Source organism: Seriola dumerili, unplaced genomic scaffold, assembly GCF_002260705.1.
Source record: "Seriola dumerili isolate Sdu_G_001 unplaced genomic scaffold, Sdu_1.0 BDQW01000003.1, whole genome shotgun sequence".
Lineage (NCBI taxonomy): Eukaryota > Metazoa > Chordata > Actinopteri > Carangiformes > Carangidae > Seriola > Seriola dumerili.
This window is the reverse complement of record NW_019174258.1, coordinates 2,747,512-2,766,719: the sequence shown is the minus strand read 5'-3', so window position 1 is coordinate 2,766,719 and position 19,208 is coordinate 2,747,512. Positions and strand designations below refer to the sequence as shown.

At 38.9% G+C, this 19,208-nt stretch overlaps 1 protein-coding gene across 2 annotated transcripts in view; it reads left to right on the top strand.

Annotated features, from left to right (window-relative positions):
* Positions 1-2,925: 2,925 nt before the first annotated feature.
* Positions 2,926-19,208, top strand: part of spon1 (spondin 1) — a 67,981-nt gene continuing 51,698 nt past the window's right edge. For both annotated transcript variants that reach the window (XM_022741374.1, XM_022741366.1), the window contains exons 1-4: positions 2,926-3,324; positions 4,398-4,504; positions 8,996-9,129; positions 18,097-18,170. In XM_022741374.1, the coding sequence (XP_022597095.1) occupies positions 3,093-3,324; positions 4,398-4,504; positions 8,996-9,129; positions 18,097-18,170 (547 nt within the window). In that variant the 5' untranslated portion in view covers positions 2,926-3,092. The remainder of the gene's footprint in view (positions 3,325-4,397; positions 4,505-8,995; positions 9,130-18,096; positions 18,171-19,208) is intronic.

Here is a 19,208-nt window from a genome sequence, read left to right as displayed (position 1 = left end):
TGGTGGCTAAGTGCCTCACTCAAGGGCAGCTCAAGAATAATTTGGTGAGGGAATGGTGGCTCATAAGTCATTCAACTTCACCACTTTTTATTGACTGGTTTGGGAATTCAAAACAGAAATCCCCCGGTCGCAAACATTTGTTTTTGAGTTTTACATAAAATAAATTCAAAAAAAAATTTGAAAAAACATTTTGTTCACTCTGTCATTATGAGTTATTGAGTGCCAATTAATGAAAAAAATGGTAATTTTATCCATTTAAAATTAAATCTGCAAAACAAGAGTGAATGCAAAAAGGGAAAGGGTCTGAATACATTTTGAAGCAACTATATTTACAAAAACGTTTTGTAAAATTCTGTAATATGGAGTGTAGTTACACAAGTCAACATTTTCCCTCTGCTATTTTACTTCCATTCTATAGGGGAATGTGAGGATCTTGCAGATATTGTTTTGATGTATACCACATTTTGTAAAAGTCAGGGAGGAACCTGAGGACCGAAGGTGGTGAAGAGATGCATCTCAGCAGGGCTGTGAGACAAAATGCTTTCATGACACCTGCTGGTGTAGCATTCTGCTATCCAGACTCTGTTCCTCTCCTCCCACATCATCCATCCATCAACCCAGTGGTAGGTGCACAGAGCATAGCCACTCTCCATTTGTCAGTGCCCATCAGAAGTGGTAACATTCTCATTACATGCCTGCTGACCCTTTTGAAGACTAAAATAAACTCATGGGGTGTTGCAAGAAAATGTCACAAAGGATAAAATGCAGCCTACCACCTGAGCCAGATTAAGACACCAAGAAGGGGATTGCATCAACACATTTCAGTGTGTCACTTCACACCCAGTGTTGTGGTGGTGTTGTGTAATGAGTCATGTTTTTATTTAATTGACTAGAGAACTCACAGTGAACAAACAGCTGTCAAAACTGATATGGTTTGGGAAAAAAAAGAGGAAATGAGGGAGAAAAGGCAGAAAAGAAGGTCAGGAGGCAATGAGAAAGGAAGGCAGATAGGGAACAGGAGAGAATATTTTATTTCTTTAGCCTGTTAATGAGACAAAATGAAGGTCAAAATAAAGCAAACTGCAGACAGATAATAAAGTGATTACTTTCCTGTATGGTAGTTTTTTTCTACCATAGTTAGGTTTAAACACCCCAGTGTTTTTCAGACTGGTGCTGATTTTACTTTTTTAAGGCTTTAAATGTTTACCAAAGGTTGAGTCTTTTGAAATCGGTACAAAACCATCATGCTTCTGTTTCAGGGCCTCACAACGCCTGGTTGATTTTAGGAGCTGTCAACTGCTGAAACAACCAGTCATTAAATCAGTGCTGGATAATATGTAATAGAAAGGCACAGCCAAATTTGCATGAATGTCTTGATTAAATATTACTCGAAAACACTCATGTATTCCTCACCACTTAATAAATTATATCATACCTGGACACAGAGGACACTTCCCCTGATGGAAAGCACTTTGTTATGATCACGAGTAGCAGTTGAACTCTATTGATATTCTGCTTACTGATTACTGATTCTGGTTAAAAAAAAAAAAGTCTAAAGGTGAGCGGTTAGGCATGCATGCACATACTAAGAGAGACTGAGCAGGGAAGAAGAAAGAGGAAAGCGGAGAATAAAGACAAAGGGAACCACTTGCGCTGACATTTTATCCGAGAATCACAGAAAACCAATTCAAGCAGAGCATAGACATGTCCCTTCCAGGGGCTTGTGAATAGTGAGGTTTTTTTTCTTTATTCGCTTCACAAACCCTCTGATTCATTCAGAAAGAGGCCATCAACACAAGCTCAAGATCATTAAAGAATATGAGTGACATGAGTGTGTCTCCCCTCAGGATTTCACAAAATGTGATGATAATTGACACATTTCATGCACCTCATGATGGCGCTAAAGCAAAAAGTCAGAGGGTCACCAAAGTCAGTAGGCTTCATCCTCTGGGGAGCATGAATGTCTGTGTAACATTTCATGGCAATCCATTCTGTAGTTGGTTATATATTTCAGTATGTACCAGAGTAGAGGACAGACTGACGATAACATCTCTACAGACATGCAGCGATAATGGCTATAGTACTTTCATGACAACAGCATGTGTGGCTTATAGGCTCCGCACAGCATGCCAGAGACTTTCAGACCAATATGGCTTCAGGTTAGTGTCTGTTTTTTCAGATGTTACTGAGATGGATCAGTATTCTCTTAGTGGTCCTTAGTGCACTAGATACATACGTGAAATCTCATTCCTTGTGCCGATAATGACAGAAGAGCATTTTCTCTGTAGCTTCAAATGTTTTAAACCCCTCTTTGCTGGCATGTGACTATAATGCATATATGCTTTACCTTTTTATTCAGACAGATCTTCCTGGTGTGTTAATATGTTAAAAAATAAATAAATAATCACAAAAAAAGTTATTATGTTAATATGTGTTAATATGTTGAAACTTCATCAGTTAATGTTTGCGTACTAAAAGAAAGGAGAGCAAGGCATTCGCCAACCAGCTAATGAATTCAACACTGACATGTGACTCGAGGCTTGTTTAATTAGTCACCTAGACAACCGTTTAGCAAGCTTTATTAATTTGTGTCTGTCTGTTGAGTCCAAATATGTGAAACATGTTGCCTTCTCTCAGCACTCATGGGTAGGAATGTTTGTCTGTGTTCTCAGTCTATTGGTTCAAAGTATTCTTCACCTACAGTCGCTTTGTAAATAGCTGTGGCCTTGGTGACAGCCATACACCGCTCATTCCTCGCTTGGCCATTTCCCCGGACCCCTGCTCATCCAGTTCAGTCCAACCAGCGGCGCGCAGTGTGCAGTGCTCGTAGAGCGAGAGCACAGCACATCCCAGTCAGTTCTCTCTCTCTCTCTCTCTCTCTCTCTCTCTCTCTCTCTCTCTCTCTCTCTCTCTTTCATTCACACCAGGATGGATCTACCCTCTTAGCAGAGCAGAAGTCTACTTCGGCAGTTGGCAAGTTGGGCTCTCATTTGGGAGTGAAGCAGGAGCTGAAACAAACGTTTCTCCTTCTCCTCCCTGAGAAGATTCCTTTCACCTCCGCGCATCAACTTGGCTGTCGGAAACCCTACAAGATGACACCAACCGGGCTACACTCGCGCGTTCTGCTCCTGCTCTGCTTCGTCTCCACCACAGCGTGCAATACGTTTGCATTCACCGAGGAGCCCTCTGAGAGAGTCGGCAAGGCGGACGGGTATTGTAGTCGGATATTACGGGCTCAGACCAATCGCAAGGACGGCAACAACGAATTTCGCCTCCGCGTTGAAGGAGACCCGGACAATTACCAGCCAGGGAGCACATACAGAGGTGGGTGTTTGTCTGCCAGATTTACGCGCAGTGCTTTGCTTGGCACTATGTGCGCATTGTCAAATTAACACCAGGCTGCAGTCTGTCGGTTATGCAAACTCAAAAAATAAGTTTCTACTGGCTACTTTTGACCCTTCGCCGGTGTTTATGCCCTACAAGTGAACTATATTTGGTGAGTAAAGAGATGATCCTGCATGCAAGTGAGGGAATATGTATTTTAAGTATTAAAAATCAAATGTGACATCACTTTACTCACAACCTAATTTGAACACAAATGAATAAATAATCCTTTATGCTCAAGATTTTAAAAGATTTTATACAGGTAAATCTGTTTAATCTCTTTATATAGAGAAATTGATATATAACCTATATATAACAATGTCTTAAAAAGTCAGCCGTCCCTGGTTTCATTGTTTTTGTTGAAAGTTAAAGTTATTGGGTGCAGTCAGTGAATGGGCATGTGCCATCTGCTCTGGGAATCGTAAAGGCTCAGGCCGTTTTTCCCGACAAAACGTTGCATGTTGGTTCATTCTTTTCAGCTTTAATCAGAAATAGTTTTCCGTCATCCAGATAGTACAACAGAATTAACTCCAAGTGAGGAGTCAGAAATCACGTTTTTCTTTCAGCTACTCTGGAAATTAGTCATTTTGAAGTCTAAAAGCCATATCTCAAGATGCTGATAAAGTTGTCAAGTACAGCAAATTAAATTTTCCCCACAGTAAATTAACATTCTCTTATGTTCTGCTGGACTGCAAAGTGCACAAAACCCTATCTTCAACATCTTATAGAAAAATACTGCTGGGCTGAGAGTGAGCAGTTATAATTACTGTTATCTGAGCTACATCCTCAAGAACAGGTGAAACCTTTGATTGTGGGAAAAAAAAACAATTCTATCAGAATATATAACTGTATTTATCAGAGCTCAACGCATGCAGTGTTGTTTCTAAATCCAACACTTCTCAGGCACGTAGTTAGTGAGGGCCACCGTAGTCTCCTGTTTGGAATGAGGATTTTAGTTCAGCTTTGTTCTCTGCGGATTGATGCCTGCTGTCTCTCTTGTTTCTTCCATCTAGTGTCTGTGATTGCAACCAGCCCCTCCTACTTTAGAGGGTTCATCCTTATTGCCCTGAAGGAGGGCACAGAAGGAGACAAGGACGAGGACTTTGCTGGAAATTTCCAGGTGAAGTAGTGTATTAAAGATGTGAATATTGGTTTTCGTAAGAAAAAAAAAAATCTCAGTTTTTTTTCCCTCAGTTATCACAGTGCTGTCACATTGTAATTAATTATACAACACTCATCCTGGTCTGACACACCTGTAGTTGAACCCCAGGGCTTTAATGTCCATCCTTCATATTGGTGATACCATACATTTTCATTTATGACTCAGCAGCCACAAACAGACAGGGAACCAGTACAGCTAACCAAACCTGGCTTAACCCTTATATCAATTCCATCCAGCACTGTCCAAGACGTGTGTGGAAAGAGAGAAAAACATAGACAGATCATACTGTAGATGGGTGTGGTGGGGGTGGGGATGGATCTTGACAGTTTTTTTTTTTTTGCACAGTCTTCGTGTCTTCACATGTCAAAGTGTGATTCTTCTCACCTCACCTTCTCTAATAGGCTTGATATAGCATTTGAAAAGAGCATACTCTCAGCTCAGCTCCGTGTAGCTGACTGTGCCTTGCCAGGCTGAGAAAGTACTTGTGTGGAATTTGTGTTCTCACAATCAGCCGTACGGTTCATGTATGTAGGCAGTGTACAGTTGGTGTAGTTAAGAGGCTAATTAGCTTTTTATACAGGCAAGTCCAGCTGGAGCACTGTAGGAAGGAGGGAGAGAAGGGAGTGGGGCCGAGATTGCGAAAGGAAGAGAGAGTAAGCAAGGAAACTGGTGCTGAGACGCACACGTGATAATGACCAAATATGTGAGGCCTTGAGTAATTGTAATGCAGTGTTAGAATTGTAATGTGTGCGAATACAGAGAGTGGAGGAATAATAATCATATAATACTGTGATCAACTTAATACACTGATGTTATTTCTGGGATGTATACTTATTAAACATATAGTGCTATGCATACAGCACACGGTTATTACCTTAGATTACATTACAACACATTGACAGTGTAGAACTACATTGTAAGGTGAAAAAAAACCTTCCAAACCTAAACTTAATATTACATTCAAAACATTTCAATTCATTCCTCTTCACTGGCTCTTGTTCTGGTCTCATGCCTTTTAGCTTGCTATGTCCTGCCAATGCTTATTTCATCTCGGTCAAGGCTGCAGTTTCAAGAAATGCACAGAGCTTACAGAGCACAAGATGACATCCTGTTTTCAAAGCATTTGAAAAGAACTGAGCAACTGATTAATTGGTTTTAGCTTTGTCATTTACCCAACTATTAGAGAAATGCTGTAATATAGTTAACAGTAAAGCCAGTACAAGCACAATACAGTGTATTCCTTTTAAGAAAATGAAGGGCACACATAGAAACCCAGTTTTAACCCAAACCAAATTCCCACTCCTGCCCAGAGCCTGAAATCATATGTTTTCTTAGAGCGGACCCTGTAAAGGAGAAATTGTTGAATGGGTTTAACAGCATGTATGGAGTTCTCTTTTACAGATTCTTGTGAACCTGTCGGGTTCAGTTGTTTCCCATATAAAACCCTAGTATTTTATTGAACCTGTAGTACAGTATATGGGGAGGTTTGCACAGCAGCCCTCAGGCTGCTCTGATCAAAGTTATTGCCATGCTGGGGCACTCTCTGTGAACCTGAGCCTTGAATATGGGGGGGACATAAAAAACAGGAACATTTTATTTTTGTCCTGTGTGCACCTCACATCTCATTACCCAGTGTTAGCAACGGCAAGGTTTTTTTTGTTTTATTTGTCCTTGCAATTGATTTCATGCTGTTGTTATTTAGAGCCAGCCTTGAGCATAAAGAGGAGAAACGCTACATCATTTAGTCACGTTAAGTCACTTTGCTCCACACATAGAAGAGACTGAGTGTGGAGCGCACAGAGAAAGTTGTGATAGATAGAAGTGTTACCACAGCCTTCAGATGTTGGCATCAAAAGTAAAATGAATGGATACGTCATTACTGGGACCTGCCTTTGATTGGACTCCTGCTAGGTTTTAAAAAGTTGAAGGTCTCTTTCACAGCTGCAGATGATCACCTAGGTTTAGGTTTAAGCATCATGTGACAGTGCTTTAAAAAATAAACTGCTGTCCAAAGAGATATCCCTCCATCATCACCTGCTCAGTTAGTCTTTCATGTTTTTTGTCTTCTGTGTCAAAAAAACACAAACACACACACAGACACACACCATTCCTCCATTCTGAAAGAGCTCTGGGTGGGCCAACCTCCAGGCACTGAGAGAATAGAAAGAGAAAAGAAGCTGCAACAGAAGACGTCAGGCTTTATTTAACATACAGCTCATTTGAAATCTGCTGGTGTGCTACATTTCAGCCGTCTCACGACAGCTCCCGACTTGATGAAAAGCACTTTTATTGAGCTCTCTTGGGAGGTCAGCTGCCTCTGCGTCTGTGTGTGTGTGTGTGTGTGTGTGTGTGTTGGCAGGAGTGTAAACCACCAATGCTGGCGATGTCTGATGAGACATTACTTCTCAGCAGGGTGAGACGATGGAACAAGAAAAGGCAAATTGTTAAGTGGCTAAGTGGGGGGGGGGGGTCCTCTTTGAGTGCAACATATGACATAATCGTAGACACAGACATCGTGGGTGCATCATCTCCACATTATAATTCCACAAGGATGTTCTGATGTTAGGACAACAAAGATGTCTGACACTTAACCTCTATGCAAGAGATGTTGTCGTTTGGTTCTGAGCAGCAGCTACTGCAGAGCCAAGCACTTGCTCTGATGCATACGTTCTTGCAGAGACCCGACTCACTTTTCCAGTAATGTGTCCCACTTCTCTCTTTTTCTAACACTCAGCGTCTGTCTGTTGGTAGAAGATCTGAAAACTTGGAATTAGACACGTACAAGAAGAAATGGGTCATAGGTCATTTTGCAGCAAATTGGTCGTTTCTTTTTGCAGATGGTGTGTTATGCATTCCCATGAGACTTCACTGGTTTGAACATGTGTTGCAGTCCAGTCAGGCCAGCCCAGGATGCCTGTTAGAAACCATGGGAACATGGAGGGGGTATAATCCGTCAAACTGAGATAGGCTACATATACACAAATCGCATGCACACACACACACACACCCACACGCACACAGCTCCCAGGCTCCCCTTCTTACTCTCTCTGTCGCACACTGTCTCTAACACACGCACACATAGGCATGCACAGCCACACACAATCCACTTTCAGAGGGAACTCATTCATAACATGGCATGACAAAGGAAATTCTCTGCTGACAGCTTTATGGAGTGAGAAAGTTCCCCATCTTTACTGCCCTGATGTCACTTCCTATCAAACACATCCTTGGTCTCTGGGCAGTGAATATTAGCTCGCTGGCTGCAACCCACTCTACTAATTTCCGTCTAGTTAAAATCAATGAGATGCTTAGTATCTCCGGTGTGCACCTTAGGAGAGAGGGCAGCATGCATTTCAACTCTTCAGTGTGACCCAAAGAATCTTGAGACTTTTTTTTTTTTAATGTTGCCCACAGGGATAGTGAGATGATTAGGCATCTGGGTGTTAACTTTCTGATTGATCTGAGTATTGATGAATTCAATTTAATTGACTTTATTTCAGACAGTGTCAGTGCTGCTTTCCACTGAGACAGCTACATGTATCCTCCAGCTCCAGGTAGATGCCTGCTTGTGCCCACTAGGCTGACAATATGGAAAGTGGCAAAAGAGTGCAACGGGTCACCCGCTCACTGCACTGGATTAATCGGCTTGCTGTTTGGAGTTAAATGTCTGAACCAGCTCTATTATACTGTGCTGGAAGGTGTGAAGAAGCTTGTGTTAATGTCTCCAATACAATGACAATGACATAGTTTCACAAGGACAGAAATTAGGAAAATCTCAACCATTCAACTACTGATTTTTCTATTTCTCTCACTCAGGTTCATCCCTTGTCAAATGTTACATATCTATCTATTCACTCATATCTATGAGTGAATTTTGTCTCAACTCAGAAAAGATAAAACTATACCATTTAGGTATCATTTAACAAGAAAAAAAGCAACCATTGTAGAATAACAAAATAAATATGAACTTGTGTTTTATTTGTCTTCTCTTCTATCCCATTAATCGTCTCACTGCCCATCAGATTTACTTTGTGACCAATTAGAGGGGTCCCAAACCCTATGATGGGAACCACTACTCACACACATACACACACACACACTGGTTGATTCATATGAGATTCAACACAATAGCTGCTAATTTAAATGTGTTTGTTTTACCAGTGCTAGTAAGCTTAAAACGGCATATAACCACAAATGGTTAACGTGATTTTTTTTCAGTGTTAACTCTAATTGGTAATAACTGCCCAATTCTCAGGTTTTTGATTTTTTTTTAAATTTCTGTGTTAAATCGTTAATCTTTATGCGTCATGAAAATTATTGTCAGTTTATAGCTGCTAATCTTGTTTATAAGGCACTTGAGCTGACAATAATCTGACATGCAACTGCTTTTGAGGCAAGTCTTTCTATTCATCACCAATCTCTTTGTGTGTGTTTGTGCATGTTTTACAGATAACTGATGAAGAGGAAACACAGTTTATGACCAACTGCCCCCCTGCAGTGACAGAGAGCACTCCTCGCAGACGCACCAGCATCAGGGTGTTCTGGACTGCTCCACCGAGTGGCTCTGGCTGTGTCGTCCTCAAGTATGTGCTGTATACAGCAGCTGTATGCTGAGCTTGCCCAGCAGAGGCCAGCCCTCAGCTCAAATGCTTAGAAATACACTTTACCCTGATGCAGGATTAATTTATAAAATATATTTTTTGAAAAAATGGGTCCTTGTACTCGGTGAACTGTAAGTCATTATTTTATAAGAGATAATGTCGAGAGTTGGGCTGCCCCTTTCTATCAAATTCTTGATTGAATTAAATTTTTTTCACCTTGCGCCACTGCCTTCATGCATGATACTAGATACAAGCTTAGTCTACATGTTCAGTCTTGTATCAAAAATTGGTAGATTTGATTTGTTATTGACTCCTGCTGACCAATTAATATGTTTTTAAAAAAAAATTGTGTCATCAATTTAAAAATAAATATTATGCTCTAGAAAACATCCATGGCAATTTGGCAGTCTCCTGCTCCAACTTTGGTGAAGTTGATTTGAATTTGTTGACCTGTGATGACCTGCGATTATACTGTAATCCAAACAGATACATTGGTCTAAAATACAGGAAGCTGCCCTTTTAGTTCATTCAGTTTGAATGCAGTTCACTTCTCTGGCAGAACAAAAATTGTCATGCAAAAGATAACACAGCATGCAGTCAGTCGTAACACAAGACGGACCAATATGTTTAACCATCTGTATGCACTGAGCTTTGTTTGTAGCTGTGGTGTAGCTTTGCTGATGTGACATGCTTGATAACTATGTTCTTATACTCTGTAATTTTCTGTTGTGCCCAGGGTCTTGTCCTGTCTGAATTTCAGGTCCACTTCTCCTGAATCTTCCCATAATTCTATTCAGTAGGAAGGAAATTCCACCACTAGTGTAGGATGTAATAGTAACTGCGAGTTGGTTGATGCACATAGAAGAACAGAATTTTATAGAGCAACTGTATATATTCTTTTTAAATTCATGCTGATATTTTCGCACTTATATTAGTGCTGTTAGTTTGTTGTGCTGTGAGAGAGAGGTTGACATAGTAGGTTTTTTTTAAGCATTTAGTTAGCAAGTAGTTTTTTACCAAATGAACCAAACTCTGGCTTATCCAGAGTGTTAATCGTCTGATGTATAGAGCTACATCTCTCTGGGGTTGTGAGCTGTGCCACCACTATATATCAAGTCCATGTGTACAGTTAGTCTGTTTCATTACATTCCTTCCCCCCCCAAGCTAAGCAAAGTTAAATTCAGAATATATTATCAAATTTTCATTCCCACTTGGCTTCATAAACTATTCATTACCTTATACAGCTGACTGACACCAATCAATTTTTCTGGTGTGTGTCCTCTGGGCTTGCTTGCATACAGAAGGGTAGTGATGTTCAGCTGAAGACAGATCATGGCAGAAATCTGTTTATTAATCCTGTTCTGTGGGGAAATAATGAGAGTACAGGAGGTGGAGAGATATAGAGGGGAGAGAGGGACTGTGACTCACAAGGCCTTTTGATCAATGCTTTATTTAACTGTTTATGAGCCTAGTTGTTTCTCTGTTGCATGTCTACATCTCTTCTGTTCTATGTCTCCATGTACAAAGAGGAGATTAAAAAGGTTGCATTTTTTTAGTACTGCATTCATTATGTGACTGTTGCAGAGAGTGATATAACTTTCCCTTTTCTATGTCTCTGTGCTTTACATTCCCTTTGTCCTTATCTTTCTTGTGCATCTTCACAACCTAGCCTTTCAATAACCTCTGAGCTTTCCTTTATTCTGTCTGTCATCATTTCTTTCCACTCCTCACTCTCTCATCCCCACTTTTTATCCCTCTTCTCTTTGTTTTCATCTTCACTGTGGTGTGTGTTGTCATAGTTTTCTCTCACAGCAGGTCATGTTTTAAATCACACCTACTCTCCTCATGGAGACCACTGAGATGATGGCAGAACTGTATTCAGTTAAGCGCATGGATAGAGGAAAAAGTTGAAAGTGTGACAGAGTCCACAGCCTAGAGAGAGATACTTGAAAGTGCAGAGATGTGGCTGTAATACCAGCGCGCAGACAATGGAGGAGGGAGAGAACGATAAGCTTGCAGTTCAAAAGAGATACCTCTGAAAATCTTGATTACAGGCTAGCAGTGGGTATTTGCCACTGTTCTTCCTTGTACCTGGCAGTCATAAAGATGACAAGGTTTTTGTATGCCTTTGAGCTTCAACACAACAAAAGTTTTAATAAAGTCTTATTGATTTAAGAGGTACAACTCCTGTTACTACTTGACAAGTGCAGGGCTTTTTATATGAAAACTGTTCGGAGGTGAGAGATACTCCTGTTCACTATGGCTGTGTTATCATATAGCCCATACCAGCAGAGAAATATAGGTACATAAACATGCACACACTGTACAGTCAACAAATATGCACAGAAGGAAACAAAAGAAAAAGAAATGTTTGCTAATAATATAGATTAGCTTAGAGATAACAATTTCATCACCACCACAGGCAGGGTAAATATTCGATTTTAATTTAATTTCATATCCCAGAAGAGCTCAGTCACTGCCCATCACTCATGTGACCCACATGTCCCAGCAATCTTGCTCCTCCCGAGTGGTTAGCTGCAGTATAATTGATGGGCAGCTGCTGTCTTTTAGATGGAAAAACTGAGCTTGGTGGTTTGGTTCCATCAAAGATTGGTCCGTGATGATAGGGTCAGGCAAGGATGCTCATTCAAACTCCTGAACTCGGAGCACTGACTTTGAAAGTCAGCCATCAAATCCAGTTATTTTCAGCTGTCTTATATGGTGGACTCGAATCATGCCAAGGTTTCCCTCAATCGGTCTCTCTTGCTAGTATCCCACTCTTGTTTTGTGAAAATATATTCTATACCCTGACATCTCGGTAGGTGTTGTGGGTTTTACCCCTGCACTATTTAAATACTGATTTAACGCCAGCTGAAAATCTCCTCTTTTCTGATTTTCAGTGGTTGAATTTCTTGCTTTCCTGCAGCGATGCAGACTTGAATTCAGGGTGTGTTCATTTCACTTTGACATCACTGTTAAGTGGTTGATACAGGTGCAACACTCCAGACATCACCAAATAGTGATGCTGGGTGTGCTCAGAGGAGGGGTGGGATTCAATAGCATTTGATCAAATCCAGTATCAAATTTGATTTTGGAACCCAGTTCCTTTCAAAATTACTTATCTGATCTAATTAGGTTTAGCCTTCTTTTAAATCAATAGTCATTTATCTAAAACAGCAAAACAAACACCATTCCCTTCAGTGATTCTTAAGAAACCTGCAAAATGGATACTCTCCTGCTACTATATCTAATATCACACGAACAACATATCATGACAAACTAGAAAGTAATCTTTTGGCAATGTTACTGGGCACATAAATGTGACAGTGCTACCTGCTTGCTAACTCACTAGCTGGGAAACATAGCAAATATTATGTTATCCACTTTTCAAGCAGAAACAGGGCAACCTCGGATCTGCATCCATCTTCATGTGTCTTTCGACACTTGGAGGTCTCCAACATAGTCAGATTGGCCTTCATGACTACTGGGATAAATCCTGGTGGGCCGCTGCAGCTGTTGGCCAGTGGACCTTCAAGTTGGTTGCTGCATTGGTTGGTTGATGGAGGAATCAAGTCAAATCATTTTACCTGGAATCAGATCCAAAATGGAACTGGCTATCTGAACCAAACCCGAGTCAGAGGCGTAACAGACTTGAAAATTTCAACCAGAACAAGTCAGTGAAAAGGTTTCTTTTCATCTTGGTGTTATTTCCTAATTATTAGCTGCATGTAATGGAGATTTTTCTACTACTGTTTGATTCAAAATAGTGAATGATTGACCACAAAATATCCTGAAAGGACCAGCGTGTAGGATTTAGTGGTATCTAGCATTGCAGTTGCAAATTGCAACCAACTGAATATCCCTCCCCTAACTCCTCCCTTACAAGTGTGTAGGAGAACCTATGGTGGATCTTCAGGTAACAAAAGACACTCTCTAGAGCCAGTGTTTAGTTTGTCTATTCTGGGCTACTCTAGAAAAACATGAAGATGCAACATGGCAGTCCCCGTGGAAGAGGACCTACTCCCTTTCTAGATATGGAGGGCATATTCTCAGCTAACGAAAACACAGCGATTCTTAGTTTCAGGTGATTATACACTAATGAAAATATAATTATGAATATTTTATTCCATTTCTGCCAATAGACCCCCCTAAATCCTACACACTGGTCCTTTCAAACTCCCAAACTTGTTATTTTAACCCCCCCCCCCATCTCTGCTTCACTAATTTCTACCCAGATTGTTCTTCAGTATATCAGATCTAATGGTCAAAGCAAAACATCCCTCGCTGCAAGGTCTAACAATGCTGACTTTGTCTCTGTTCTAAATCAAATGTTTAACTTTATGTCTGATTGGATTTAAAATAATTGGCTTCCTTTCTGCTCAGCAGGGGCCACTTAATGATAAGATCTTGCGTGATCTGCAGTTGTCTGATGATAAAACTCTAGTCAGGGGCTATTGCCACAGTTGAGTCCTTGTGGTTGGCTACATCCTGGTTGTTCCACAGAGCCAGAGTAAGTCATATCAGAATATAATCTATATATTGCAGTCACCATTGTTGCCTCTATCTTTTATCTTTCCATTTGTAGGTGGGAAGCAATTTATTTGTCATCTCCCTCTGGCTTAAGATATGGAGGATAGTGGAATGTGTTTTGATGGGTTGTCTGAGTGAGACAGTATATCAGTGATCAGATGAATGTCACAACCTCATGCAGCTGTCAGAAACTGTTTATTTCCGTCAACACAATGATAGGACAGATCAAGGAGGACTTCAGGACACCATAGTCAAGCAGACACATAGAAATTAAATGTAAATACATTTGCTTTTGTGTAGTGGATTTATGTATTGTCTCTGAGTTGTTTCTTTTTTGTAAGTTGTGTTTGTAGCAGGAGCAGATGGAACAAAATGAATTCATTTAATCTCTGGTTCTAGCAGGAGCAGATAGAAGGAAATGAAAATTATTTAATCTTTGGTTGTAGCAGGAGCAGATAGAACAAAATGAGAATGTATTTTCTTCTTTTACACATCTGTTGGGCATGCAAATGGAAATGCAGCCACAGAAAGTGGCTCAGAAAATCTTTCTCAATCTTTTCGTTTTATTTTCTTTTTCTCAATCTCTTCTTTCTCTCTTTTTGTTAAGCTCTCACACATAAATTTATAAAAACACACACACACACACACACACACACACACACACTCAAATCAGTGCACTTTTGGGGTGATTGGGATCGGCAGTGGTGTGGATCCGGCAAAGTGAGATAGAATTTAAATTGGATGTTAAATAAGCATTACTCTACTTGATTGTCTGGCCAGCCCAAGAAAGTGAACAAGCAGTGAGGCACAGTGTGCTCCTCTCTCTCAGGGAGATTTGTGAAATTGGGGTGAGATTGAATTAAAGCGTGAACCATTAGAGATGTGCTGGTGGTGTCGCTTACCTTTAATAATTTTTATCCATGTTATGAGAGACCATTTTGGATATAAATCATACTTGCTCTCACACAAAATCATAATATCACATATATAGTACACATGTTAGACACAATAGTGATGTGTATGAGAAGTCAATTATGATGGGTTTGAGTGTGACTGAAAATACAGTGTCCAAGAGAGAAAAGATAGTTTATGTGTGAGAGAGTGTGTGTGTGTGTGTGTGTGTGTGTGTGTGTGTGTGTGTGTGTGTGTGTGTGTGTGTGTGTGTGTGTTTCACTGTATGTGAAAGAGTATAATTATGTACCGTATTTGAGTGTGTGGCAGCATTTGAGACAGAATGATTTTCTGTGGTGAAATGACATTGTATTGAAAAATAGCATCTTTACTAAAAAGCTTTTTGAGAAAAGGAAGGCAGTTGTGGCTTAAAGCCTTGAAATCAAAGCCTGAATCCACTCAGTGGCACTGCTTATAACATGTTGAAAGCTAAATGGAGGAGCATTTATCTGAAGATGGTGCATTGGAGTCAGAACCACAATTTAAAATTCAACAATTTTTGTTGGAATGGCAGGAAGGTCACTATTTTTATGCCTAGTTGGAGGGACTATGTTATCTGCCTAAACCTAGGCAGACTGACTATCTGCCTAAACCTAGGCAGACTGACTATCTGCCTAGACCTAGGCAGATAACATAGTGGTCTATCTGTCTAGGTTATCTGCCTGTCTGCCCCATTCTTGTAAATCTCAGGAACACCTTTAGGGAATTTCTTCAAATTTGGTATAGTAGTAGATTTTGGTCATCAAAGGTCAAAGTCACTGTGATGATCTAATTTGTTAATTGAATTAAATTCAATATGTTGGATTGATTTAATATAATTTGATTAAATGCACCATTATTTATCATATTTAATTAGTTTAACTCAACTCTATTTAAATGAAGTCAGTAAATTTAATTCAATTTAATTAATTTCACTCAATTTAATTCAATTCTAATTTTTTGAGCAAATTAGTTTTTAAGTAAGTTTATCTCTTAATTTATTTATTTGAATTATTTTAATATATTTAATGAGTTCAACTGAGGGTAAATCAAATCTAATTTAAGTTTTATTTAATTATTTGATATTTATTTTTTCTTCAATTTTTGGGTCAAATTTTGTCGAGCTGATGGCTAATGGTTAGATTGCATACCACATGAGCATTTGACTGCCGGCCAGCCGGACCATTTGCTACATGTCATTCCCCTACTTTTTTCCCCGCTCCATTTCCTTTATTTAATTAATTTCACTAAATTTAGATGAATTAACTTCACCCAATTAAGTTTATTTGAGTAATTTCAACTTAATTTAATAAATGTATCTCAACTAAAATTCATTGATTAATTTAATGAAATTAATTTAATTTAAACAAATTACATTAATTTAATGAAATGAAATGAAATGACCCTGAATTAAATAAAATTTAATTAAATTATATTATTCAATTGAATTTAGTTGAGTAAATAAATAAATTTGATATAATCAGTTTAACTCAATTGAATGTAATTGAGATGTAATCAATTTTGGGGGACCATTTGCTTCATGTTATTCCCCTGCTCTTTTCCCACTTTCTTCACTGTCCCTTGTCAAGTCAGTACATTTGTTTGATTTAACACAATTTGATTATTTTAACTAAATGTGATTTATTTGATTTGATTTTATCACTCAATGTAAGTTAGTTGAATATAACTCTAACTTAATACAGTAAATGTAATTTAATACAGTCCATTCAATTTGATTTAATTCACTCAAGTTGATTTAATTGAATTTTTTTTATTTGACTAAATTCACGTACAGTGTAACATTAATTTACTTTAAAATATATTTGTCTAAACATAACTCAATTACTTTTACAAAATTACTTTTTATTTTATTAATTTGAATTTAATTTTATTTGATTTCAATAAATAAATGTATGTTAATTTAATTTAAAATATTTAATATATTCCAATTAACTTAACTCAATTTAACTTAATTGATTAAACTTAGTCCAATTTATTTGAATACATTTAACTGTATGTAATTATTTTATTCAATTAATTGGAGTAAATTAAATTTTATGTATTTAAAGAAATTTAATTAAATTCAATCAACATAACACAATGTCCTTTGAGTAAATTTAATATATCTTTGTATTTGATTAATTTTTATTTAATAATTCATTAATGTTTTATTAATTTTATTTAATAATTTTAACTCAATTTAATAAATTCAAATAGATATGATTTAATGTAAAATATTTAATTGTTTCAGTAAAATGTAATTAATTTAACCCAATGTAATTGATTTTGGTAAATTTAATCTAAAATTACTACACTGCATACCAGTACTATAACCCTAACCTACCTACATGGGGTCCATTTACACACCTGGCTCATTTGAGTATAACATTTCCATGTAAAAGTGGGAATTAAGTGAGGTGCACAGAAATCTTCTAGGTCAATACACATTTTCTGTCCTCATGTCACTGTATGTATTTTCTTGCTGTGAGGATCCAGTTCTGATATCAGATCAGCTTAACAGAGCACAACACAACCCAGCTTAGTTTGATACTCCAGAATAAATGGTATCCAAACAGTCCAGCTGGACAGGGCCCACTTGGATCAGACCTTACCCACCACCTCCATCCAGCACCTCATTGTTAGGTGTTATCCCCATGGAAACCTTCCTACAGCTGTAGCTGGTGTAAAAGGCTGGTGTTTGTGGGGAAGTTAGGTGCCTGGAGGCTTGTTTTCTGTTGTTGTTTTCTTAAGTCTGCTGGCCTCTGAAAAGGTTTGTTTGTGGTTGATTTACATGTCAAGGCCCCTCTTAGACCTGTGTTTCCCACCACCCAGTGGAACATAGCTCTTACAGCTCAATCTGGAGGAGCTCCCCTCTGTCAGTTCAGGTCAATCAATCTAGATCTACTCAGTGCAGAGCCTACTATATACAATATATAGTTGTGTATATGTCTGTATATTTTCAAAGTGCTTCACTCAAAGTGACTGTCTGCAATGCAATAATATTTTTTTTATTTGCAATTGTTCTCTCTCTCAGTTTTCCCTCAGCTTTTCAACCTTTCATTTCTATGTACACGTGTATCTTAATACCAATGCATGCCTTTTGTGGTCTACGTATGAGGCAGTGAATGCCTCTGTCTGAAAGACAGCCTGATTAAGCAATTTCACTGTGTGCTCTGATACCTGCTTTTAGGAGTCTTCTGGTAAAAAATGAAAAATAAAATAAAAAAACAGGAAGAAGATTATGAATAACTCTACACCTGTTCCATCTGCCACAAAACACTGTTCAGACTCCTATAAGATCTTAAAAGCCAAGATTTTCCATATTTCCTGCTGCCTGTTGTCTTCTGTTTCTTTATAAAACACAGCTTTTCCAAATGCATCTTTTGTTGTTTTGTTTCACTTGCCTCTTATGCCTACATTTGAACTTGGTGCTGCCCCCAACAAGCTTCACTCCTCACTGCCTCCATCTCTTCTCTTCATTCTTTGTAGGGCAAGCATTGTGCAGAAGAGGATAATCTATTTCCAGGATGAAGGTTCACTCACCAAGCGAATGTGTGAGAAAGGTATGCTTTTTTTATTGACATGGAATAAATAATTTATTATGAATTCCTTTTCTTTCAATCTCCCTGCTGGTACTCTATTTCACTCCCCACTGATAGTCTCTTTTTTGTCTTTCTTTTACTCTATATTCTGTCATTCTTGATTTTGGTGTCCTCTCGGCTCTTATGTTCTGGCATGTGAATGATTGTAAATGAGTGTGACCCCCTTGCTGTGCATGGCATTGGATGCCACACTGAGCAACAGATCAAAAGAACTTGGCTACACATCCTCTCCTTTCCTCATGCACCCCCCACCCCGACCCCCACCCTCCCACACACACACACACACAATTTTGCACTTGGTATGCAATGCAGCAGTAGCAATTTGTACGTGTTTGGATTCCTATTATGGAGTTGTTAAAGCTTTTTCGCCTGTGGCCTGCAAATTCTTATTAAGCCATACATTAAAGAGCACAGAATCACATTTAAATGGAGTTCATGTTTCTCTTTTGTTTGCCAGTGTTGTGTTTGTTATTAATTTATTCTCAATGCCCAGTGCATTGCACATTAACAAATAAATCGTGTTTGTGATTGTAATGCAAAATGCTTGTTTCTTATTCAGAGATGGGGCCAGCATTTGTCAAGTAAACCAACAACAACAAGCCCAGAGAGAGAGAGTAAAAGGGAGAAAAACAACCACCAAAATGGAGCCATTCCCTCCTATTACCCTCACCCATTTGAGAAACAAACAAACAAACAAACCCAAAACAACAATGGCATTTCCACAGTCTTAGTATTTCATTACAAGCTGACGCAGAAAATAGAAGGGGAATTAGACAGCAGTGTGAGTGATTGAGTGATTTGCTTGGTGGCCATTGGAAATCATTAGGTTAGGGGTGCTGGGACAAGGGAGGCTATGGGGAGGGCTGTGTCTTGACACCAGTACTACAGTCAGCCACTTCAAAGGTCATGACCTTGTACAGACTCCATCACTGTCTGTCTTTCTTACTCTGAAAAGCAAGGCAGGATTGACCAGGGACTGTCCAAATCAGGAGGAAGAGA